The 25,752-nt window shown below is 37.8% G+C and overlaps 4 protein-coding genes across 9 annotated transcripts in view; 3 read left to right on the top strand and 1 right to left on the bottom strand.

Annotated features, from left to right (window-relative positions):
* The window catches only part of LOC131796534 (soluble guanylate cyclase 88E), a 16,581-nt gene extending 13,145 nt beyond the window's left edge, over window positions 1-3,436 (top strand). For 5 of the 6 annotated variants that reach the window (XM_059114127.2, XM_066164556.1, XM_066164555.1 and 2 more), the window contains exons 6-11: window positions 109-255; window positions 687-833; window positions 1,449-1,608; window positions 2,095-2,204; window positions 2,442-2,531; window positions 2,863-3,436. In XM_059114127.2, the coding sequence (XP_058970110.1) occupies window positions 109-255; window positions 687-833; window positions 1,449-1,608; window positions 2,095-2,204; window positions 2,442-2,531; window positions 2,863-2,907 (699 nt within the window). In that variant the 3' untranslated portion in view covers window positions 2,908-3,436. Of the gene's footprint in view, window positions 1-108; window positions 256-686; window positions 834-1,448; window positions 1,609-2,094; window positions 2,205-2,441; window positions 2,532-2,862 lie in introns of those variants that run through there. The other variant, XR_009341145.2, reaches the window with a different exon arrangement.
* A 695-nt stretch (window positions 3,437-4,131) lies between these two features.
* On the bottom strand, window positions 4,132-8,420 carry LOC131796558 (uncharacterized). The gene is made up of 3 exons (XM_059114158.2): window positions 8,265-8,420; window positions 6,185-6,308; window positions 4,132-5,735 (listed from the first exon to the last, which is right to left on the bottom strand). Exons 2-3 carry the CDS (start codon window positions 6,297-6,299, stop codon window positions 4,570-4,572), a joined length of 1,281 nt encoding a protein of 426 aa, XP_058970141.1. The 5' UTR covers window positions 6,300-6,308; window positions 8,265-8,420; the 3' UTR covers window positions 4,132-4,569.
* A 4,685-nt stretch (window positions 8,421-13,105) lies between these two features.
* On the top strand, window positions 13,106-14,541 carry LOC131796577 (somatostatin receptor type 2-like). Its single transcript, XM_059114178.2, has one exon. The coding sequence runs from the start codon at window positions 13,323-13,325 to the stop codon at window positions 14,403-14,405; it is 1,083 nt and encodes a 360-aa protein (XP_058970161.1). The 5' UTR covers window positions 13,106-13,322; the 3' UTR covers window positions 14,406-14,541.
* A 5,411-nt stretch (window positions 14,542-19,952) lies between these two features.
* On the top strand, window positions 19,953-22,304 carry LOC131796544 (somatostatin receptor type 5-like). Its single transcript, XM_059114139.2, has one exon. It carries the CDS (start codon window positions 20,112-20,114, stop codon window positions 21,117-21,119), a length of 1,008 nt encoding a protein of 335 aa, XP_058970122.1. The 5' UTR covers window positions 19,953-20,111; the 3' UTR covers window positions 21,120-22,304.
* Window positions 22,305-25,752: the final 3,448 nt, after the last annotated feature.

The raw sequence follows: 25,752 nt of genomic DNA, 5'->3' as shown, positions 1-25,752 counted from the left end.
GAGAACAAAAGAGATTTTCACGATGCTCATATCTTTTGCAAACCCAAAAAACTACAATTTGATAAAGTAAAAGCAAATTTCTTTTAATGGCTAATTTTTCTCTTAAAGCTCTTGGATCGGGGAAAGATGTTAGAGGAGAGTTTAGAGAAACTTGATCAGGAGAGGCAGAGGAGTGAGGAACTTCTATATCGAATGATGCCAAAAGCTGTAGCTGACCGGTTACGAGATGGTCAGAAAGCTGTTCAAACTTGCGAGGTAAATTGGTGAACATAACACAGTTTTCACTGTAAATGAAACTGATGGCTTTAAATATGGCTTTTTTAACCAAACTAGTATACCTAATCATATTAGAGAATCAAATGGTCTTGCAGCCTGTGAAAGGAATGATTTAAATTTTCTTGAGGATAATCAGAATTTCTAATTTTATGTTTGTATACACTTTTCTTACACCTTAATTAGTGAGACATCTCTAGCATGGTGCGTGAGCGCTTTTGGTTGTCTCCTCCTCCACAACGTTTCTTTATTGTAGTGATAAATCTTAAATTAATTTATTGTCTATTTGTAATCTACTTGAGTGAATCTATAATAAGGATGATTGTAAAAACTTCTAAATCAGGGATATTTTTGGTTTAACTTTAATTTTCGCCTCTAAATTGTCTTTTATCCATCTTTTCTCTCCTTTCAAGCATTTTGATAGTGTTACCATCATGTTCAGCTACTTGGATAATTTTGACAACATTTGCGCTAGCGTTTCACCAATGGAAGTCGTCACTCTAGTCAATAAGATGTTCTTAACTTTTGACGAACTGAGTGAAAAACACGACGTCTACAAGGTACGTAGAATTCAATAAATTTGCATGAGTAAAAGCAACAATTGTTTTCAACCAAAAAAAAATGATGATATTGAAAAAAGGGAAGATGCCACAAGAATGTGAGCAATGTGAAATGATATCAGTGGCAGAAAAAGCAAGTTGGAAGAATGATACCTTACACTTGACGTACCTGCGAGAAGTGAACATCTCCTTGAAAAGAGACGCAAGAGAAACTAGAAAGAGAAGGAACTTGGAACTCAGTTTTCACGGGGGCTCCCGTCTTACCGGAATTCTTGCTTTGAAAATTCCTTTACTGACATTTTCATCGTCAAAACGTATCTGTGCTCTGACGGCCACTATATTGCCATCCCTTCGAACATCTGATGGAGCTTAGCCTTTTTGCGGATATCTTGGAAAACAAACTAGAGACTCTCTATGAATGATTTTGCAGAGTTAACAAAACTCAAGCCTAGGCCTGGATTGGCTTTCCTTTTCATTATTTGTTTTTGCCTTTTGTAACGACAAGTTGAAATCCTACATTTTTTTTAGTTTCCACTGTCCTATGGCATTGTTACTACAGTAGGTGTCTATCTGTAAGCCGTGACAAATCCCAATGATCGCAAAATCTTTTTTTAGTTTGAGACCCTTGGGGACGCCCAGTATATGGTGGTCAATGGTGTACCAGTTAGAAAGGACCGACACGTGGAGCCTGTGGCAGCGATGGCCCTAGATATTTTAGACTCTGTTCGAGAACTGAGACATCCCACTTCCAAGAGGTTATTAACTGTTTCAATAGGTGAGTTGCAAACAAGTATAGGAGAGAGTGATTTGTTAAAGTTTGGTGTAAACGGTATATAAGAGCAAACAATTCAAGAAGGAAGCGCCGTTTAATTTTTCCTAGTTACGAGGAACAAATTGAATGTAGAAAACTCAAGACATGTTTTGTTATCCAAAGGGGTTTAAGCTCATGAAAACACAAAAAACGACCTTTTGTCTCAGTCTGTATGTGGTCAGATTTGTATGTGTATTGTGCATGAAATGTTGTGCGCATTTTGGAGAAAAAGACTATTTTGACGGATCTTTTTTTGAATGATCTATTCTCAGTTTTACACCTCATGAGAGATGTTTACAATAGTATTAAGTACTGATCGTTTTCTTATGACAACTATTCATGTTGAAAAGCAAACTCATTTAGAAATCAAGAATTCTTTAATAATGGTTGTTTTACGAACTCTTTATTTACCAGCAAAGTGATCGGGTTGTTTTTGTCTTTCTCACTTAGGGATACATCTTGGGCCGGTAGCAGCTGGACTCGTGGGAGAGAAAATGCCACAATACTGTCTGTTTGGTGATAGCGTGAACATGGCGGCAAGACTCAGAACAACGTCTCTTGTAAGATTTCAGATAGGCACTTTTGTTGTACTTTTCGTTGTACTTTTTGTGTGAGTGATTCATTACTCCATAGACTATCTTTTCCTCACCGAATTTTTTGTTATTTACTTTTTCGGAAATATTTGAAATACCAGGATGCCGTTCTCATGGTTCTCATGGTATAAAATGCAAAATCTTACACTCGCAAAAGATAATAAACTCGACACTAAAGCAAGCTTTCTTCTTATCTTTTAAAAGCCGATGAGGATTCATATTAGTAAAAGCTGCCACGAAAGCTTGAAGGAAATTGGCTTTAAAACAGAGTTCCGGGGACAAACAGAGCTAAAGGTAGGTAGTACTCTTAACACGATTCGTGTATTTCTGTATTTGCACTGATATGCTGGGCCTTTAGTCGATGGGTATTTTGAGGGAACCAACAAGAGACTCTTTGACATGTACTTCAGAAGGTACACACGATTTAGTCGATTTGCGAGTGGTTGAAAAAAAGAAAGAAAAACAACAATAACAATGATGATGATTTAATGAAGATGACGACGATACTCAAACTTAGAGGTTTGACGCATTTTTCTCACCGTGTCGGCATGATATGGTCGAAGGTAAACGTTCTGGGTGAGAAAAATTAATGACTATTGCAATACATCTATCGTTTTTTTATCAGGGAAGAGGAAAGATGCATACTTATTGGCTGATAGGAAGGAATTAGACGACCGATACGCGAGACCTAACTTCTAAAGAACCTGCTGCTGACTAAAAGCTATGCATCACGTGGTCATGAGAATAGAGGAAATGATCGCTGATCAATGAAGCTCTTGATTGTTAAACAAATTCTCCTTGTCAGCGCCTAAGGAAATATAAAGAGAACAGCATGAAGAATATGAATTCCGATGTTACGGTGCATAAAGGGTTTAAAAACGTACAAAATAGCCATTTGTGAACATTGTATCATGACTTAGAGCACTAAGGGAAACCAGTTTTAAATCACCGCCTTATTTCCTTTTCCCATCAAATACTTGTTTTGGGATAGCATTGGGATTAGCCTATTTCTACAGTATCACTGAAGAACGAAATAACGAGCTGAAAATGAATGTTTACAAGTGACCTGTACCGTCCTGTACCGTCAAAATTTGTACACGAAATTTTTATACGTATTTAAGAGTTTGAGTCAATATATTTATAAACTTGTTTTGAAGATGGGCAGTTTTGTTGGTAAAGAAAAGGATTTTTAATAAACACATTTCGAAACAATTTTGAAAAATTGCGGTTGATGTGTACATAAACTTGATGGACTTCGAAAGGTGTTCTTTATAGAGAAAATTACCTTTCAAATTTTTGTCAGAGGATACATGTTTCCATCAAAAAAGACTTTCCCTCGGCTTATTTGTTAACCAGGTGATTTTAGTTTTTTCAACTGAGTTGTTAATTAAAATTGGCCACCATAAAGAGTTTCAAAGCTGACGTTTCGAGCGTTAGCCTTAGTGCTCTAGTTAGCGTCTGAGCGAATTACGAAGGGCTAACGCTCGGAACGTCAGCTTTGAAACTCTTTACGGTGGCCAGTTTACAATATCAACTCAGTTGATAAAACCGAAATTATTTTGTTGCCATACCCCACCAACGTATCAGCAAAGTTTCTTTAGAAACTCGCTCCCTTTATTTATTCGTTTTCTAGTTTATCGAACTTTATTTTCCGCTTGAGGCTCACTCTTCACTTGATTCTCACCTTTGTTTAGAGTCTTTGTTGTTTGTTTGCTTTTCATTTTCAGACATTGCAATCAAAAGATGCAGGATCTGACCCGGTCAACTTTAGTCTAGAGAGAAAATGAAGATGTCATCATGATTAATAAATCCAAAACAATAAAAAAAAAAAAAGACACAAACAAGCAAATAAACAAAGAAGCGTGAAAATAGACACAAATTGTTATGAGGTCGTAACTAGTATATCTTTATTTGGTTATACATATCTTTACTTTGACACCGCAACATACAGATATTGCTTGTGAGAAACCTGCGATTAAAAATTAAAATTTAATTGCGTTGCCTTCCGAATATGGCAGACACTATGTAGATCATTCAGAATTATAGAGTCAGACGAGGTTGTCTTTACTTTTTAACAAGTAACTTGGCTAGCTTGTGTCCTCTGTGGATGGAAAAATTTATACATTACTCTAGAAATGTATCACAATTTGAAGTAATTAAGCCTTCGAATAAACGAAGGAAGAATGTGGTATATTATACGACGTTTACATGGACAAAGTGTCTAATATGCTTAAAATATGTTTTGCATAACGGGCTCTGCACTTGTGGCACATAACAGAAACAGGGGGGAAACGAAGCGTTCACGAAGTAATTGTCACAAAAGTTTAAAGTGTCAGCTTAACACAGGTTTGCAACCAGACTGAGTACAGGAAGCAATTTCACAACCATGTCTGTTTATGCAACCTCTCTTGATCACTTTAAAGATCTTTTCAGTTACACAACTGCGTGTAAAAAGGCTTTCGACGTCAGCAGTACCATTCACATGCAGCACCATGCAGCGGGTAGCCATCGGACATTCGGTCATTATCATTTCACTGTCGCATTGCTGGGAATTCTTGCATATCGGACAGGTGGGGCACTTAAAGGAAGGATCCTCGGGGATTTCATTTTCTGTAGAAATTTCTGATACTTTAGCTGTGCAGCCTGGCTGGTTGCAAACAGTCATGTGATAACTTCGCTTTCCATTGCATTGCCATTTCATTGAGCTATCAAGTCTGCAGTTTTTAGTCAGTGCATCAAGCATCTTTTTATTGATACACTTCCTTGTGAAGACGTTTTCATCCCACAAGGCCATGCAGAAATCAGCTTTGGGGCAAGTTGTGTTGGTGACAGTAGCAGCACAGGACTCCTCTGAATTGCTTTGACAAGTTGGACACCAGAAAGGTTTCATCACCTCTTCTTCATCATCAAGGTGATGATCTTTGGTCACTTTAGAAAACTCTGCTTTGCAGCCCGATTGGTCACAAAATGTAACGTGGTACCGTCTCTTTTTGCGGCATACCCATTCCTCGAATCCAACAGCTCTCGTGCAGTCCTTGGTCACCAGTTCACGCATCTTCCTGTTGACGCATTTCCGAACGAAAACGTTCTCATCCTGCACTGTCATACAAAGGTCTGCCTTGGGGCAAGCTGTTTGTGCCAAATTGGAATCACATGATTCTTGGGAGGAGCTCTGACAGGTTGGGCACCAAAATGGGTCGGGTTTGTTTACGGTTCCCGGTGCTTTAGCTCTGCAGCCTGATTGTTCGCACCAGGACAAGTGGTATGGCTTATTTCGTCGCCTGCATTTCCACGCCATGGGGCTAACATTGGCACAATTTTCCGTAAGCACATCGAGCATCTTTCTGTTAACACATTTCCGGGCAAACATGTTTTTGTCCCAGACTGCCATGCAAAAGGCCGCTTTGGGGCAAGTTGTGTTTGTCGAGCTGCCATCACAGGATTCCTTTGTGGGTCCCTGACATGTTGGACACCAGAAATCGCTTGTTGCAGTTTTCCCTTTAAGAACAAAAAGCGAAAATTAATAAGGGCTTTTTGTTTTGGCTGGTTACTACAAGAGTTTTCCATTTCTTTGCTCTTGATTCTTCACCAGATTGATTCTCTGTCAGTAATGACAATGCGTCTACATTGAAGGTTATTGCACCAAATAAGAAAATATAGTTGTACGACTGGGATACATGAAACGTCGATATTCTAAATATCATAGCCACAAGGAAAAGTGACTTCGGACTTAAAATAATTTGATCGATTACACATTGGTGATATGGAAACCCATCTCTGTCTCTTGATCTCAGTTTTCACTATGCTATGGAATAGAATTGAGAAGGATTGCAGTCAAGATTTTCTTCACATCGCCTCGTTGTCAAATGGTGATTGTAGGTTCACGTGTGATCTCCTTTCGTGTAAGTGAATGACCAAATTCCAAATAATCTGACAGGACTACGTACCTCTTCTTTGGTCCCTCGTGCGGTTGGGGTTCTTTGTTAGTTGTCTACGACGGGCCACGGACACCACGACCATCCAACATAGGAGAAAGACTGCTTTCCAATAAAAAGACGCCATTTCTGCAATCTGAAGGGCATTTCAAGTCATTTAATTGAAATAAAATTTGCCGACGAACATTTGCAGCCTTATTTTTATACCGTGGAGCCCTCTTTTTCACCACTTTTTCAAGGCTCAAAAACCTGGAAGCTATAACCAGACCCTGAAAAAATAGTGCGTTCTAATATTTGTAAGCTCCTCGCTAGCTACACTCACTAACGCTCCACTGAGATTAGTTATTTACTGTTTTAGAAATTATTTTTTCAAATCACCTCCTCAAAATCGATAATTAGAAGCCATTAGACGCATTTAGCTCTTATGAAGCTCATGACATTCCATAGTAGATTGAAAGCTAACATGATTTTATTGTTTTGCATCACTAAAGTGGGCAGAACTAAAATATACATTTATCATTTTTAACTAATTAAGTTTTTTCTTTCTGGGTTATGGTTTCCCTTCGTGACGTTTGCTGTGTGAAATATTCCAGTATTCCATTTCAAAACATCTTTGTTCTTGCAGGATGTCATCAGGATAGATATACGATACGTGCCTTTTATCGAGTTTTCTTCCTGTGCGCTCAGTCTTTTATTAAGATCTGTCAAATTTTGAAGAAGACCCTAATAAAAATTGCACCACAGAGGGGCCTGAATACCTGAAGAAAAAAACTTATGTTGGCAAACGCTTAAATGTTTACCAACGGGGATCTCTCTCATGGATTGTTTTAATCCTTCAACAAGGCTAAAACGCTGGAGGAAGTCCTAAAATATGATCTTACAGGAAATTCAGACCGATTTAGCCCAGTTTGCCACAGGCACGAGGCCAGTGATCGGCAGGACTTGTGGACCTCTCATGGAAAAGTAACAACACGATATGTTTAAGCTTGTAATTTATCCACGCCATAACACATTTTTGCCAACTTAGCCTTCCGTCGAAATCTCTCACATTTGACCTATAGTAATCATTTTTCCAGTTGTATGACAGGGCTAAAACGCTGTTTTGCACAAATACCTTGCTCGCAGTTATTTCAATTATTCAACCATCGTCATAATTATGGGAAACACCTTTATGATACTTTTAATGGAGTTTCAATGTTGTGAACCTGAGTGATCGTACATAAGGAGGCTATCAGAAACTTATCTCTCGGTATCATGCCATTTAACTCAGTTGCTGTAGAATCTTGAATGCCAGATAAGAATTAATGTTGTTTCTATGCAATATTTTACTGTTAATGTGATAAAGTGTAAGAACAAAATGTTACGTGTACATGAATGCAGATTAAACCTTGGTTCGAACATAGCTCTGAGAAGACTCATTTACGAAAATAGGGTGTTATGAATTAATGATTAAAGAATAATTGAGGAATCTTTGAAGAATTTTTTATTAGGTACGACGCTATTTATGTGGGCGAGTTTTGAATTTTGCGGATGCTACAGTTTGATTTGATCTGCCGATTCAAGGTGTGTTGAAAATTCATTTAACGTATCGCTTTGCTGACCGTTGAAGACGAAAACGCTCGTAACTTTTTAGTCGCATTTGCTTTAAAAGGAACTTATTTTTCAATTAAATTGTTGTGGTCCAGGCAATTGTTATTATTTAGATATTGATGTAAAAATCATACGGCATCAAAGTCATTTGGTGTGGCAAGCTGAAACTCTTCTTTCAGCTTCTGACGGGCTTAAGTTGGTTAACTGCCTTTTTAGGTAAGATAAGCTTAATCCCTTACGTTTTTTAACATCTTGTTGAACAATTATAAACTCTTGCCAAAAACCCAGAAACGGTGCGCATGCAGTTGCAGATTATGATTGTCATCACGCGCACTTGAAGCAACTTCATGGTTGAAGATCTACTCCGGCTCGCTCTTATTCTTATAAGATTGTGAAACATGCAGTATGCGCGTTTTCTTTTGTTCGTTTGAGTTTTAGTATGGCTATGAACCGCGCAACAGCAACGACTGGTGACAGTGAAGAAAAGAAACTGAAAGCTTACCTCAACTTTTGATCGGGGGTCGAAGAATCAATATTCTGCCTCAACTACTTCTCCCTAGCGTGTTATTGGCGACTAATGACCTTTTTAATGGGGTTCGCTTGTTTTCTACCAAACAGTGGGTTGGGTTGAAGTCTTGGCATACTAGTGAAAAAATAAAGACAATAGAATATTGCACGAAAGTCAAAGTTGGCCAGTAATTTGAGTTTTTGAGTCATTTGACTAGTGAGTCGCTGGTTGGAGGTTAAACGTTTGAAAGATTCCAAGGGAAGTTCCTTCTAATGTTTCAAGATATAGTTACAAGAAAGTCTTAAAAATAATCTTACTATGGCAAGTGACACAGGTGAAATAGACCGTTGAAAGAACCATAACCATTTTCAAGTGTGAAAATATGTGAGTCGTTATATCATGGAAAGTTTGTCTGCGATATATATTTAGGTAGTTCTGGGTTAAAAGTGTTGTTTCGGTATTAAAAGGAATCTGACCGCAACTTTACTGTGATGACATTTAGGAATTCTTGTTACATAACAAATTACATGTCAGGTTGTTTTATAGTGATATGAAGGAAATATGTGCAAAGATTCTTCACTGACTGTTAGTGGCTTCCTTAATAAAAGCTCTCTTTGTTTGATTTTACGGTTAATCATTGTATGGCTGAGGTTTTTAGAACAATTCCGAAACAAACGAGAAAAAAAAATGGGATGGAGTGGGATGGGGAGCACTCTCGGAAGCAGAGCATCTCGGCTTAAAAACAATGCAATGAGAGTTAAGCTAAAGGAAATGCCAAAATGCTCAGCATTTGACTTGAATGAAGCTTGGCTACACCAGCTACACCATGAGAGCCTGTTTAATACGACGTTGGCAGAGTATATATTACTGTTTCTATGAAAATCCCATTCGACTTTCGTATACCTTTCGCAAGAATATGGACGAAAGGTTAACATGTAAAGCCCACCCGTTGTTGAAAGATGATTCAGAACGGGGCTCATACAAAACAAAGTCGTTAATACCGGCGCTTGAAATGAAACATGAGTTGTTTGTGCGGAATAACATACCAAATGAAAAATGCACGTGTTCAACACACAGTCCATGTTTATGTTCAGATGGAAAATACCGCATATTTGCGAACTTTACCCTCAGCTTTCACCCAAACATTGCCAGACCATCATTGCTATCATCTTTTCAGTTGTTCAAGGGAAAATTATGGCCCATGCAACTGTAAGTTGAAGATTTATTTGCTCTTATATTCTATAATTTCAAAAAAAAAAAAAAAAAAGAAAAAGAAGTACATTGCCTTATCCTCTAGCGTGCTTATACTAACACCATAAAGATTTTCCAGAAAAAAAAAACCTGTTTGTCTCGGTTGCAGCTATTTTTTCTTTTTCGGTTTACCTTTGTTTGGTCTGAAAGACTCAAATGTAGCTTTCTAGATATCAGAGGAAAAAAACCGCAAAAACTAATAACGTATTCCATCTAATGCTCTTGAAAGTATTTACGAATCGAGATATCTCGTATAGGGCCGGTTGCAGCAAACATTGGAGTCACGTTTGTCATCTGTTGAAGGCTGATAACCATAGCAAAATCTCTTTTCAGGGTTCGTTAGACGACAAAAGTGAAATTTGATATACCCAGTCATCTCAATGGAGGTAATCATGCCACTTAAATGATTCTAGGCAACATTGCTTATCTAAGCTGGATAAGTTTTGTTTTATTTCTAATGATTTTAAAATCTGATCATGATATTGATCATATTTCGACTATTTACCAATGGTGGATTCCAGATACTGGCTTAGATAAAGTCGTAAAAATTGCGTCATTTGTTTCTCGCCTTATGACTATTACTCCCCCCTGAGACAGCTGGAGAAAAAGATCACGTTTCTATTGGCTTACCGGTCTAATGATCCACGCGGGATGCGAGCTGGAGGCGAGTGATAAACAAACTTTTGGAGATATTACAACGGTAAACCGACATAAGAGCAGTTTTGCCTTGATAAAATAAAGTTAAAACAGAACAGAGTAAGTTTCAATGTGACCAGTTAGGGCGCTCTTGGTATCTCATTCACCGGCTTTAAAGCAACGAATGAACACATCCAAAAATTAAAATACACCTATTTTTTACCCCATTCCCTTTTCCTAACGACTACAATTACATATTAAGTACATAAATAAATAGAATAAAATGAAAAACCATCGAGTATGAAAAGAAAATCTCACTGCGCAAAACCTCTTCTTAAAAAAGTGTGCTCAGTACATACTTTCATTTATTGTTCTGGGCGATATAAATTTTTTCTCCCAACAAATTGTCAGTTTTTTCCAAAATTTTCTAGCTCTCAGCTCGTGTAATCTTTCATTCATACCCTTGAGATTCGCAAGTAGTTTAAGTGCACTCGGCCCTTTTTTCAACGGTTTCCCGGTTAAGCATTCGGTCTATGTCGTTATTCAACATAAAAATCCCTCAGGCTAATAAAGGATCACCCGAACGGTAATAAAATCAAACGTACGTGACTCATAAAGATTTCAAATGACGACCAATTACGGCCAAACCGCACGAAACAACAACATGGACATCTCAAAGCGAATACAATCCATTTAAACATTATCAGCCATATTTAAGAATATTCAGTGTAACTTAAATTCATCTTAAAATCCTCATGATTTCAATGTTACGCAACGGTACTGATTAGCAAAGCCTTCACAGTTAAACATGCTCGCTTTTTACGCTTGAGCTGTCTGTGACGTGACCTCTCCTGCGTTCAGAGAGATTAGATTTTTCTTCCTATTTCGTAAATGAAGATAACAATGATAATAACGATACTGATAATCATACAAATACTTATTAAAAGAAATGGACCACCAAAAACACTGTTCTTATTTAAGGACCACTAAAGTCGATGTCACCATTTGAACATTTTCATACAGATAGTGATCGATGGAGACGAATTTGACGGGGACTTATCGACACCTTTCAGTCAGATTCTTCAACAAGTTGATGTCTTCGGAATTTTGCTTCTAATCGATGGAACTTTCTAGCATTACACAAAGACATGATTTTTAAGTTAAAGTGTTGAGGAGTGAGCCTTGATAGCTGAGCTAGAGATTGCGGGCGAATTTTGAGTTACACCAGCCTCCGCTTACTGTAAGAATTATGGGGTCAATAATCAAAACGTTACTGAATCGTCGGTGTTTTGGTCTTCTTCGTAATGATAGATTTAAAGCATGATTTGTATGTAGTGCAATTGGCGGTAATCATGTGCAAACTTTTCCCCAAGGATAAAACTCGGTTGATGATGAAAATTTGGAAAATTGCGTAGAGCTCAGTGGGAAACCCTCAGCAAGCACAGCTGAGGTATGTGATAATATGATAGGGAATAATATGATAAGATATCCTACTGAAGAACTTGAAAATATCAGCGGGGCATTTAAAAATACCTATTTTAACCCGCAGAATGGGCCTTAAAAATAATCATCTTTCGGGGAGGTAACAGCGAGTCCATGTGAATTTGCTTCTCAATGGAAATACACAAAATTTTTGAGGATGACACGTTAATTTTCGAACACAGAACCACAGTGGAATGTGGTCAGCCTTCAACACACCATTCATGCGACGAGGTCTCTCCAATTGCTATGATGGCCCTTTATTATGAAAGCTCAACCGTTTGAAATTTGGGAACATTTCCAAATTCCATGCATAGCTAGAATTCATAAATCTTCTTCCGAAAAATGTAAGAAATATACTTTTCGAACTTGTTGACAGAATTTACACAATTTCGGCACGTGCAGGGTTGCAAGTCGATCCGTAAGCCGTAAATGTCTATGCTGTGAGACGAATTATTTGCTCTAAGTGAAGAGATCGATTGAAACTCGATTGAGATTCGTGCTGATGGCAATTGTCGAACATCATATATATCTTAATAAAATGCGGTTTTTTCATCATTACAAAAAATTGCTTATTACAAATCATTGGTAAAGACATTATTTGTTCAATTGAACAGAAATGATTTATGGGCATCATTACAAAACGTAAACTCAAATCGTGAGAGTTTTATTTGCACGGTTAGAAAAACAAAGGAAAGACTAATGGAATAAATAATCGACATAAATATTATTTTTTTCATTGTTTAAGGTTTCATTTTTCTCCTTTCCCTTTCAAACTTACCAGCAAGTGACTTTTTCAAGGAGCATCTTAGCCGATAACAAATACGAATTTTCTTCTGAAGTGATCTAATAAAGCAATATTAACACCAAAAAATTTGATTTCCAAATTTTTTTGAAATTATGAACAAACTGTTTTGCAAATGACAGGAAAAAGCCTCTTGGCAAATTTAGAACGAAAGAAGAAAGTGGCGCGAAGATAGACTAATTACAGGAATACATAATGAGTTGGAAAGATCATGCCGGCTATGTGGTGTCTTTCAGTGTTTTTGTGATTGAGATGCTAACAGCAATTTTGAATCGGCGTTTGTTTTTGGAAGTTACGTAAGTGTTCAAGTAATCTCATACTTAAAACATGTTCTTAAGAGTCAATGTTTATTTGCGGTATTTCAATAAGATAAAAATGATACATAATAATGAAATTCTAGATATAAATAATGGATCTCTCGATTACCGTAGATCTTTTCATGTTTGTGTCGAAGTTTTAAATCTGTTCGCCCATGCATCCAAATCATGTTTCATAATTAGCGGTAACGAGTGCTTCTTTCAAAAACAAAGCAATTTAATAAGGATTTCGTGGGTAATGATTAATCCAGTCGACAGTCTTTTGGTAATAAAACCATGGAAATTGATATGCACTTGAAGAATGCTAATCGAAGAGATCAACTTTTGGGGCGCTGAAGCTATAGATATCACTCATTAAATATTGAATAAAGACGGGAAAAGATGAGACGTCCAACTGTTATCCATCAACGTTAGCCATTGAAATTGCCCTCGTGACTGGAAGCAGCCAACCAACCAACTTGGGAGCGAGGAGCACGTTTATGGAAATGATCATTGCATGTAAATGTTCTTAAAGCAGAAGCATATCCTTACCTGAATCTAGTCTCGCTTGAAGACGACGCAGAAATGATTTTATCCTTGATTGTAAAACTCACCCTACAAGTCATAGTGACCTTGTTTGGGGTTTTTGGAAACCTAATGGTGGTCTTCGTGTTTGGAAAATTCGTAAAAAAGAAAACGTCTGCTGACTTTTATCTTCAAAACTTAGCAATTGCAGACCTTGGGATGTTACTTTTCGTCTTTCCTCTCTTGGTTATAAGAATGGAGCTTCCCACGCGCTGGCCTTTCGGAAGATTCTCTTGCCTCTACTTATCTTCCCTCCCTGAAGCATTTTACGGCGCATCAGTTTGGTGCATCACAGTTATAGCAATTGAGAGGTATCGCAAGATAGTCTTCCTACGGAAACCCAAGGAAAAAATCAGCAAGACGCCCTTAAAAAGAGCCAGAATCATTGCTTTTTTCATGTGGATGATGTCATTGTTAGTGTTTTCTCTACCTTTATATTTCGTAGTTAAATATCGTGAACTTCCAACTGGTGGAAAATGGTGTGGTCCAACATGGCCGTCGTTGTTATTACTACAAGTATACGTAGTGATATTGACTTTATTATCGTATGTCCTTCCCCTTGCTATCATATATTGGACATATTTGGCGATATCACGCAAGTTAAAACAAAGTAGCTCGTTTCTCAGGAATTTTAAAAGAAATCAAGAGACTTCAAGCCAAACTAAGCTTGAAGCTCTTCGACTCCGTCAGAATAAACGAGCAAAGAGGATTCTCACACCAATCGTTGTGGTATTCGGAGTTACAATGCTTCCTATAACAATTATACGACTAATTTTCATATCTTGGCCTGCTCTTACCCTTCAAAAGTATTATGAAAATTTAATGTTTACAGTCACGTTGTTTGTAATTTTGAACTCTTCCGTTAATCCTGTTATTTATTCCATTGTAAGCAGCCAGTTTCGGCGCTGCATGAAGAATGTTCTTCTTCGAGCACTCAGAAAAACTAGGTCGGGTTATTTTTCAAATATTTTTCAGGGGTCGTCGACATTTAGTCGAAGGTCTCGTGATCACCAAGACATACATGTATCACCGTCCATTAATTCAAGGAAATTTAACTTCGACGAAAACGAAACCAATCTTTGAATGTAAGGGAACGCGATGAAAAAAAAAGCTGACTCAGAATGACAACATTGGCTACATATGAATAAAGCTACTGTATATATTAATTCTATATATTAATTGACGTGAACAAATAAAGTTTCCATTACAGGAAATGCGATTGCACGTATGCTGCTCTTTGATGAAGGCCAGGCTTAGAGTGTCAATATCAAATCAACTTTCTCTCCTATCAAGGTCTGCATTTTTTTTTGTTTTTGAAAGCTCGTCTCGCCAGGAGCAAGAATAATACTTTAACATTACACCGTGCACTGCCCCTAGGCATTCAGACTTCCGCTCGCCCTACCGTTCTACAAATTTTAACTAAAAGATTGTGATCGGTTGGTTTTACAAATAACATATTGCTTCCATAAGCCTGAAAAATTTCTAATCGACAGATCATCTTGGCAGCAGACCAAGCCTGATTTCAGACCTCTCTAAACTGATTTCGTTCATGAAATTAGCTTTCACCAATTACAGAGGAAAGTTTTCCATCCTTCATACCTCCAGATACTGAAAAAAGGTTTTACATAGTGTTCCAAAAAAAAAAAAATCAGAGCTGAGTGCTGCATATTTAGTAAGTCCCAAGACTTCACACTCTACTCCAACGACTTGCGGTAATCCTTTTGCTTTCCAAATTAGCTCACTTTCGAAGTTAAGGGTTAAGCCAAAGGGTTCGAAAACGCATATTTTTCAATGCTTCCGTTCCTATCGTCCACGCTAAAACGCCCGTAAACGTTCATGAAAACGGAGACTTTCTTAAACAGTTTCCAAAGAGGGTTGCTTTAAAAATGCATCATTTATGGGCAGCTCTGTGTCTAGTGTAGATGAATGGAAATGTAGAGTTCCGAAGACGGTGACGAAAATTGTTTCATACATGTATTTGGTGGCTAACAACAGCTTTTTGGGGTTCGTGATGGATGATGGGCAGAAATGCATCGATATGTGAAAGTTTTCAGCATAAAAAAAGTAGTGTCTACAGTTGAGAGCAAAACAAAAACGCTAATGTGGGTGAGAATGTTTTGCTTCGTTTTGTTTGAGACAAAGTGGACACTTTTCAAAACACATTAGTGTGTACGGTCAATTGGGATTCACATAGCCGCGAAAGGTATTGCATAAGAGACACTGTTGTTATGGACATGTATCGCAAATAGTTTTGTTTGAATATTGATCAGGCACTGACTGATTTGTCATTGATGCTTATCACGGCTGTATCGCAGTACAAGACTAAATGCGATTTTGAGGCGCTAAAACCTTTCAACTGGCTGCCACTTTGTTGTGGTAATGCATGGGTCTCCAAATGGAAGTCAGTTTATAACACCGCCAAAACACGATGTTGATCCGGATAAACAAGATGGCATAATTGATAGGATTCCCTGTGCACACAACCAGACGATTATGAATCAAACAACAACTTTTTTGCCAAAACTTGCATCCTTAAAGTCACGAAAGTTGCTCAAGATATCAAATTTTCATTTTCATATGATATTTGGTTAAAGGTTTATCCGCTATGGTTGATGTTTTCAGTCTTATTCAGTTGTAATTATAAAATGAATGACATCTCCCTTTTCCACTGCAATTTCGAATATGACTTGATGTCTAGAAAGCCATTAAAGTACTTTTAATCACAAGAAGTGCGTATTTAGAAATCTTCTTCGGATCCGGTTTTTTTTATATTTAAGTCCTTACACTTAAATTAAATAATAAGTAGTAGTATTTCCTAGAAGATAGACGAAAAACTTTTGTTTGCTAGCTAGTTCAAACCCTCGATATGCTCTAGCGTCCCTGCATGCAAAGCAGCATCCTCTTACTGAGTAGCACTCGCTCCCTTTTAGAGGAGAAGTACTAGATTGCGTTTACGAAGCTTTTGTTTCCAGAATTCTGCAACCCAATATTCCTAGCTAGGACTGAGTAAGTATACCTCAAGTATTAACATATTGAAAACTTTACTCTTTGAAATAGATACATTTTTAGAGCCAAGAGGATTCGTACCGCTATCAGAGTATCAATAGAAGGTTGCGTTCTAGGCTTGCCTTCCTTTCTAAAGATATTTTAGGATTGTAGGAAATTTCATAGTACAGACAAGTACTTAACTAAAAATATAACTGCCCCGGCAGCTGGGTGTTGCCACCATCCCACATGGTTGGATTTCTGTATATATCACCGTCTACATCATGAAAGAGTGATACATTCTCAAAAAATGTAAATTCAAATACAAAACTACTTGATTATTTTTTCGCAAGTGACCAATAAAGGGAAAAAAAATCATCGAATTCTTGGATTTCTTGTCGAAGCCTCCTGAGTTAAGTGAGACCTTTTCCAAATATATAGGTCATCGATCTCGTTGTTTTGTATTGTAGACACACACTTGTAAGATGTGACTTTGCGCACGCGATGGCGAGCGTACGCCAGTTTCAAAAGCGTTTAATAAAGCAAATTCGAGTTTCTGCTACGAGAATTGTTAGGAACTTAATTATTTGTTGTTTAACCGAAACAAAAATAGATTGTGCTCGTTTCGAACTGTTCCCTCAAAGTGTTCTGCGATGAAGTGCAACACAAAGTTTCTCTAATGGTGATTCACGGTACTACAACTAATGACTTCCTTATGTTTCTACCTTTTGACGATTCAGTTAGGTTTGGATGCGAAAATTTAGATTTCTCCTTCAATTTTTACCTTTGTCATTGCAAAAATAAGTTATTGTTATGTACGGACGTGTGTGTCGTACCAAGAACTAAAGCACTTGCAGAATCATTACGACCACTTTTTCCGAGAACCAAGTTGCGTATTTTTCGTATGTAACACGAGTAGCGATATTGAACAATGACGTCCAATTCCTGCCTTTTCAAACTTAGCTAAATCAACTTGGCTTGTTTGTTGTTTGAAATATATAAATAGCCGTGAGATATGTTATGGTAAGGGAAGAAGATGTAAATGCATTTTCTGAACAAGAGAACGAGAACACCAAAAATAAAACGCCATATGTTCTATAGAATTCCAAAAAATCTCTCGAAAGTATCAACGAGGCAAAGGTAATTTTTTTCTGTGTTTGTGTTGAACACTCTTCAAAGGTTCGTAGTTAAAAGAGGCTAAAAATAGAAGTATCCGGTGATTCAAGTCAGGGTTAGCAACAGAATTTTCATTAATTCAGATGTATTTTGGCCTAACTGACGGTGTTACATGTAAACCTTTTTGTAATATAGGCACCGGTAAATTTTGTTTCTGTTGATACCCAGTACTTGTATTGAAGCCAGCTTTTCATCCTCTACTGTGTGTGTTTTATTGTCCATATAATAAAAAGAAAATACACGTTAGTTCAAAGATTTGAATTTTATGTTCTCGAGGCATGAATAATATAATTTTTTGCCACTCGAACATAAAATCATGTCTAATCGCCACCTTGTAATATCGTTCTCTCCTGGAAGCGGCAAGTTTGAAAATAGCCCGTCATAAAATAGCTCGTTCCAGGCGTTTAGTGGATGCAGAGGGGTGATAAAAACTAGGGAGGTCGGGTCGGGTCGGGTACTGAACGCTACTCGACCCAAACCTCCTTCCTTTTCGCTCTGCTGTTTCTATCGCGCTGTCTCCAGCACTATTTCGCTCCATTTCACTAACTGAACAATTTGACGATCACTCTCTCAACAATAGTTCGTTCGAACCTGTCGGAAATACCACCGTTCGGCTAGACAAATGGTAAAGCCCTCGTTCGTCCATATTAGCTTTAGAATTTCAGACTTTTCAAAAGTTTGGTGGGCCATTGCGCTTTTCCAGGGTAGTTAGGATTCACTGCAGATAAAAAAATGTTCCCTTAATAAACTTCTATACCCGACACCTAAAGCCATCTTTCTCGCGCCTGTGTTCGCTCTAAACGTTCGGGGAAGATTCTGAATTCTTATTCAACAGGAATTTGGACAAATTTCCTCAGAGACATTGGAATTCGAAATAGCCCTTTTCAGGAGCCCATTACTGCCCTTTTTTTTATCACCTCTTATGATCGCTTATATTTGTATGTGAACAATCAACGAAATGCTTGCAAAAAGCTCACAAAAATGGATCAGTTGAGTTTGCAGAGCGATATCATAAAGACCTATAAACAGTTGAGTTTATTTCCTCTTCTGTCATGACAACACAGTGCCCTCATTGAATCTCACTTAGGCATTTACCCAAGTCGTGCGCGAAACTGTTAGACGTACTATGATATCCAAATTAATATGCATAAGGAGATAAATGTGGTTTTGATGAAACAATTGATATCAGTAGGAAGGAGAACATTACAATTGAAATTGATTTTGGTCTGATAAACCAAGAGAATAGACGTGGTGGTAAGCAACTCATGATATTGTAACATCTTAATCCATCATCTATCTTCGTGTACACGCGATCGGTTTAAACTCGTACGCGTCATGTGACGGTCCACATGTATATCCAGGGATATTCCTTAAAATTATTTCCCCTAATTTTCAGACCTCGAGTCTGATGTGATTAAATGCTATATTTTCATTTCGCTTTTCGCAAGGTGTGAGCTCGGGATGCATGTGGTCTATTGGATCTTCATACAGCTGGCTTTGTAAAAAAAAAAAACAAACGAAAGAAACAAACGAAAACAAAGAAGACAAAAAGCCATTTTTTGTGTAAGCAATCCATTAATTGTAAAATTTTAAGATTTTCTTGTTATCATCCCTTAGAGTTTCAAAGGAAGAACAGCACAACAAACACTTCTTTCTCTTCATATTTATTATCTTAAAATTAATTAACACGAAAAAACGCTAAGTAATGACGAAGAGGAAAGATAAGGGAATGACAAACAGCGACGTTTGTAAATTGTAAAGGGAAAAAATGGAAACCGAGTCGATAGCTTTCCATTCGATATTGAAACAGCATGACCTGTGAAATCTGCGCGGAGGAAAGCGCTGTCGTATTGTCAACATAAGTTGATATATCCTCTCGGAGTGATTTAATTCGCTGCGAGTTCAAGAAATTAAAAATTTAACAGTTCGTGCGTTTAAAATTAAACAATTTTCAAGGTCTAAAAAACAGCCTCACGGATGACTTAGAAAAAAATAAATATCACTGCTCATGCTTTGTAGGGAAAATGCTCAACAAAAATTAAAGAAGAAAAGAACGAAATGCAGTTCTGCTGGTGTTCCATTGCTATTGGGTGTTACATTCCTGTTTAGTTCTGTCGTGATGTTTGCGTCCTCGCAACGAGCCGGATCCATCAGCAGGTGGGCAGCATTTGATTAAAAAAGCGGTTCTTGAAAATACTAACAGCTGGCGCAATGATATTTCAAACAGAGTACTATGCATTACTCAGCACTGCCCGGAGAGAGAGCTTTGATTTTACTGGCACCAAGAATTGGATTCATTCCATATTCAATCACGTTTTTAGCTCATTTTCTATTATCAGCGTGATCACTTAATTTTGTCAGATGATATTGATTTTTTTCACGGGAAGTGATTGTTTTAAAATTTCCCGTTGTGAATTGACATCGATTGATTCACTTGAATAGTTAGGACCTAGCATTGACGCAACAGTGTTGAATGATTGAGCCAAGGGGTGATATTACTGGAGCTGCAAACTTCCGCAAAGAAGCCCTGAGTTTTAACTCTAACGCAACCAAAACATTTCGTAAAAAGCTACGAAGGGGAAACAGATTGGTAATCGATTGATAAAGGATCAAAACAACTCTTCTGTCATGAACAATACGAGTTCTGAGTTTATCACTTCGAAATTGTCTCGGTTTAGTATCATAAAACTGAGCGTGGAGGTGTTTATAGCTCTCTTTGGAATATTTGGAAATGTTTTAGTAGCAGTTGTTGTGAAAGGACTGGGCAAGAAGAAAACGGCAACTGACTTCTACCTTTTAAACTTGGCCATTGCAGATCTTGGAATTTTATTGATATCATTTCCGCTGGTAGCCATCAAAGAAAACGCTCCGACGAACTGGCCTCTTGGAGAGTTCGCTTGCCTCTATTCGTCTCCGTTACCTGAAATATTCCATGGAACTTCCGTGTGGTTTATTGTTGTCATTGCCATCGTGCGATACCGGAAAATAGTTATTCCACGAAAAGCGATCAAGAACAGAAACAAATTTTCGTTGAAATACACCAAGACAATCGCTGGTTGTATTTGGGTGACGTCGTTTTTAGTTTTCAGTTTACCATTGTATTTTGTGGTAAGTTTTGGGCTGCCTCACGGCGGGGCCGCAAAATGGTGCGGGCCAATTTGGCCTTCTTTGTTTTTTGCGCAGTTGTATTTGTGTTTAATGACCACGTTTGGCTATATTATTCCTCTTGGTGTCATATGTTGGACTTATCTTGCGATATCACGAGCAATAAACCATAGTAGCAACTTTCTATACGCCATGAAACGGGGCCAGAATGGCGCGGAGGCTAATCTGCAAGGTGCTGTAACTAGCGTTCAAAGTATTCGTCTGCGTCAAAACAAACGCGCAAAGAAAATCCTTACACCTGTCGTTGTTGTATTTGCGATAACAATGTTTCCTTTAACTATTCTTCGCCTCACTCTCGCGTTTTGGCCATCCCTTGCGACGCAGGATTATTACGAAAATACATTGTTTGCAGTGACATTATTTGTGATAACAAATTCTTCCGCAAATCCAGTTATTTATTCCATAGCAAGCAAGTCCTTTCGCAAAGGGATGACGAATCTATATCGCAAATGTCTTATGAAATGTCTTTGAACATACTTAATTAGAAAATAACAGGCTTATTTGCCACAATGTTTGACCTACCCGATATTAATTAAAGTAAATGTAAATGAATTGTAACTTGTATGGTCTTACTTTACGAAATGATTGTGACAATTTGTCGCTGCGATTTCGCAGTGAAGCGGAAATTAAGTGAGTAGAGAACAATATGTAAACAATGTTCTTGTCACCATTAAGCAAGGAAGGACATGCTAATTATTTCGTCGTCATATTTGCATGTCGTTTGCGTAGGTTGATTTCAGAAAACAGATAGAAAGGTTGTAATAGATAAGTAATTAAGCATTCTGAACCAGAATTGGCTGCTGTCTCGTAAGAAAAAGCAATCTGTACCACTTAAGGCAAAAATTGTTGCGAAAGTCAAACCGCAACGTATTACTTTAACCTCTAGTTTCTTCTGACGGATACAACGCGCGCTGTCATTGATTGAAAGAGCGTGCTCTATGAGAGTATAAAGCATAGAGCTGAGAAAAAGCTGTTACGCCAGGAAACACAAATAGACATTCCGAGTTTTAAAGATTTTTGCGCTCAGTTATTTTGTAAGCTTACGTACGGTAATAAAAATCAAACACAGCTAACACTCGTATAGTATATAAAGTTCAGTGTTCAAAAACAAAAGAAACAAAACAGAACAAAACAGAAATGATGAAAAATATAACCAAACTGGCATAACTGTTAAAATTCATACTAATCATGACGGTGTCAGAGAGAATATGATCATGCGGAAGTCCATCGCGGCTCGCTCATCATGGCGATCTCCCGTCATCGCACTAAAGCAAACCTCATCGGCCGCCCTTCGAGTGAAAAAATAAGAGCTTGCTCTGATATCCTTTCCAATGCGTTGAGCGGAAAGTCACATCAGTCACTGCAGCCGAGTTTTGCGGCGCTGTCATCCCGAGCGATCTTCATGTTCCGGTGAAATTCGGCTGTCGGTCATTCAAAAAACACTCGCCTTGAACAGTTTGTTTTCTACCTTGTCATGTGAAAAAACTCGCGTGTTTTTATGAGCCATAATTCGGCGGAATTTCACTGAACATTTCACTGTAAGATTCTGTATTAGAAACTTCAAAAATGTTAAATTCGACCTGCCGAACTATTTAGTTTGTAAACTATTGCAGAATGTGAACTTTGATGGTTTGACATTTTTGACAACTGTAGACTTGTACAGCCAATCAGATCATTTGAACCATTCTAATAGGGATACTGATTGGCTTATTGTAGCGTGTTCTATGAGAGTATAGAGCATGCTGACGACAATGTTGTTCGCTTTGTGTTGTTCGCTTTGGGTTGTTCGCTTTGGGTTCGCTTTGGGTTGTTCGCTTTGGGTTGTTCGCTTTGGAAATAAATTTTGTTTTGAAAATTGAAGGTAATGCTGAGGGAATTTCATGGATTCTTCACTATAAAGCAAATAGAAAAGCCTTGACTGCGCTGTCTTCTGTTGTAAAGCACTTAGGAAGCGGCCAAAGCACTCAAGAAGTGGGGAGAAACACGAGACGTAGTCGAGTGTTTCTCCCTACACTTCTTTCGTGCTCTAGCCGCTTCCTGCGTGCTTTACAACCTAACAGAGCACAGTTAAGGCTTCTCTATTTGTTAAATAGATAGCTTTTTAATCCGATCACATCCCGTAGCGAGGATTCATCATAATCTGAATTTAATATTTGCTCACGAAACGATAGGACTTAAATGTGCATTTAATTAAAACACTATTTACAAACAGAACAGGCGCAGATGTTTTCAATTGAGCCTAAATTCACTCCAAAAGATCTGAAATCATCATTGAATGCCTTTTTTGGTAATTCTGGCGAGTATGATGTTGTTTGAGTGTAACATTCTTCAGATGTTAATTTTCTCACTTCTCGTCATGTCCTTGATTATTGCAAGCAGGGATTTCATTATCATTACGTCAAAGGACTGAATTGCTGTTCAAGGAGCTGAAGTTGTCCATGGAGTGTTGTTTACACTGTAATATTCAACATGAATATATCTTGGCTTTAATCTGAGTTCAGAGTCATAAGATTTACTTAAGTACTTAAAAGTTCGCTGCTGTGGCAGTATATCAACGCACGCATAATTTCAGCAGCCACATAGGTAATATGAAGAAGTTTAGCCGTACAATTCAAGACTAATTAAAAAAAAACTGCTAGAACGTCAAGAGGAATATTAGTTAAATGTCAATTTTGAAAAAATAAAAATTTAAAAATTAATAAAAATTAGGTAGTATTACGATAATTTGCACCATACTGCATAACTTTGTAGAATAATACCATGATTTCCCTTAAAAGCTGAGAATCCGCAGGTCCGAGAGTATGTTAGTGTCATAGTTGTGAGCGGGGAAAGTCTGTGTGCAATCTTTGTTGTTTAAACTTTAACTGCGACGAAGAATTTGTTCCTGCTTAGCCTGCGTATATCGCGTTATGGATGCACGTGGGAAGTTTGAAGAGCACGAAAAATGCGTAAGAGTAGCTCGAGGCGCAGCCGAGAGCAACTCTAGCTTTTTGAGTGCTCTCCTAATTCCCAAGTGCATCCATAACTCGACATACGCACAGCTAAAAGCGTGAGCAAATTCTTTTATAACAGAGCGACAACAAGGATCTGCGCGAAGAGGCCTTTTATTGTGATAAAGTGCAAAATTCTCACAACGCACAAAAAAAAGTAAACAAACGTCCTTATTGGCTGGTCAAAATCACGCCACATTTTATACTTTGGTTTGAGCGACAACGTTTGATCCATTTAACCGATAACTGTGGATGAAAAGCTCAAAATTTACGGGGAAAATGGAGAACTGAGATCAAAGCCGGATGAACTCAAGTGTCACTAAAAAAATGTTTTAAAAGTCAAAGACCCGAATTTGCTGGAGCTGGTCTTCCGACAAATTTGCGAAACGTACAACTTACGAGTTTTTTTCGGCTTTATTTTGTTGCTTGTTAGATCAAGAACTAAAAGGTCAATGCCGATAGAAAAATTGGGTAGTTCTTCACTGGTTTCTTCCACATTTCAAAGAGAAGAAAAACTGCATTGCAGCTTAACAGGACGGAAACCCTGAAGCAAGGTTCAACTAGACCCTGTGAGCAGGGTAACTGGGATACCTGGATGGTACTGGATCCTTGGAATCAAGTGTAGTGATACTATGGGTGTCGGACTAGAATACTGAAATAGTGAGCTCAAGTCTGGCCAAGGGCATACACCTATTTCAAAACATAGGCATGCTATGCATGCAAGAGTTATTTTTTGTAGGGTGGGTGGATTACTTGAAACATTGTAAGTGATGTCTACATTCTTACAAAAGGAAAGAAGAGCATTAACGCGGAAAAGAACAAAAAATGTCGAATTAATTCTTACACAGGAATTTTTTGTAGATTGTATGTATTGTGCGAATAATGTAACCAAAAATAAACTGTATTGGTGCCACGGATACCTGTTAGTACAAAATGCAGACAGCAGACTGCAGACTGGATACAAAATATAGACTGCAGACTTCAGACTGGATACAAAATATACAAAATCAGACTAAGAATCTGAAGAGTTTTTACGTCTGGTATATAATAACATGTCATCTTACAGCTTACCGAGCGTCAGCCAATCGCTTTTCCGCGATCAGCTTTCACAATTATTTGCACTATTGTGGAATATTCCTGGTCCATTTCTCGATGAAAATCGATCGTAATATAATTTCAAGCCTTCAATATAGTCTTCCTACTTTGCGCGCGATTTGGTTGGTGTGATGTCTGTACAGATTTTACCAACGCAATAAAAGTAGATGACGTGAATAACAGTGATGGTAAAGCTCGCTTAAACGGCAGAAATCGCCAGAAACTACAACGGATAGAAAAAAAGAAAGTTTTATTGATTTTACGAAAAAAATGTTCATGTTTCGAAATATTTATCGTTGTAAATCGGCCATATTTCGTTCCCTATACTATTCCCTATAACGTGTTCAAATATTCAACGGTTCCTCTCGTAACTGAACACCGAGTCACACAACGCGTGACGCGTTCATGAATTAATCGTTGGCTTTTTCTCGAGACGTGAGCTTGGGCCGCCTGTGACAAGACAATTGCGTACAATACTCATGTATTTATTAAAAAAAATATCCATATAACTACAATGAAAACCAACATAAGAGCCACCTTTCTGATCGCGAAATTAATACCATTCGCACTGTTATCTTAGCTACGTTCCCTGGCATGAAGTGAATCCAACATGGTGTCTTTCTTCACAAGCAGTTTGCATCCATTAAAGTTTTCTTCTGCAGTCTCACGGTAGTAGTGTTGTTCAATAGATTGCATAAAGTATATGCAGTTTGGTTTCAGATTTCAGATTTTGCTTTTTACAACAAGTGTACGTTTTTCAACTAAGACACTGGCATACTTGGCATACAAGGCATTCAAGGCTTTCATGGCTTTCAAGCGTTCGCGACTCAATCCGTTCCAAAATTACCGCTCAATAACATATTTTAGTGTGGATTGGCCGCGAACAATACGACTTGTGTATGCGTCTGTAAGTGTTTTGAGCGTTTACGCTATAATGCTCCAGGTGATCGTAATCCAAACACGTTGAAATACAAAACGACCGACAAAAGAGTTTTATTAGCAAAAATCTCGTGTTCGTC

This window comes from Pocillopora verrucosa, chromosome 3 (genome assembly GCF_036669915.1).
Source record: "Pocillopora verrucosa isolate sample1 chromosome 3, ASM3666991v2, whole genome shotgun sequence".
Taxonomy (NCBI): Eukaryota; Metazoa; Cnidaria; class Anthozoa; order Scleractinia; family Pocilloporidae; genus Pocillopora; species Pocillopora verrucosa.
Note: the sequence above shows the minus strand (reverse complement) of the source record. Positions and strands in the feature narration are given on the sequence as shown.

Excerpts from the sequence above, each read along its gene's own strand:
- LOC131796558 (XM_059114158.2), bottom strand. The coding sequence starts at position 6,299 with ATGGCGTCTTTTTATTGGAAAGCAGTCTTTCTCCTATGTTGGATGGTC. Across the intron at positions 5,736-6,184 it reads CACGAGGGACCAAAGAAGAG|GGAAAACTGCAACAAGCGAT; the intron begins GTACGTAGTCCT and ends TTGTTCTTAAAG.
- LOC131796577 (XM_059114178.2), top strand. The coding sequence starts at position 13,323 with ATGATTTTATCCTTGATTGTAAAACTCACCCTACAAGTCATAGTGACC.
- LOC131796544 (XM_059114139.2), top strand. The coding sequence starts at position 20,112 with ATGAACAATACGAGTTCTGAGTTTATCACTTCGAAATTGTCTCGGTTT.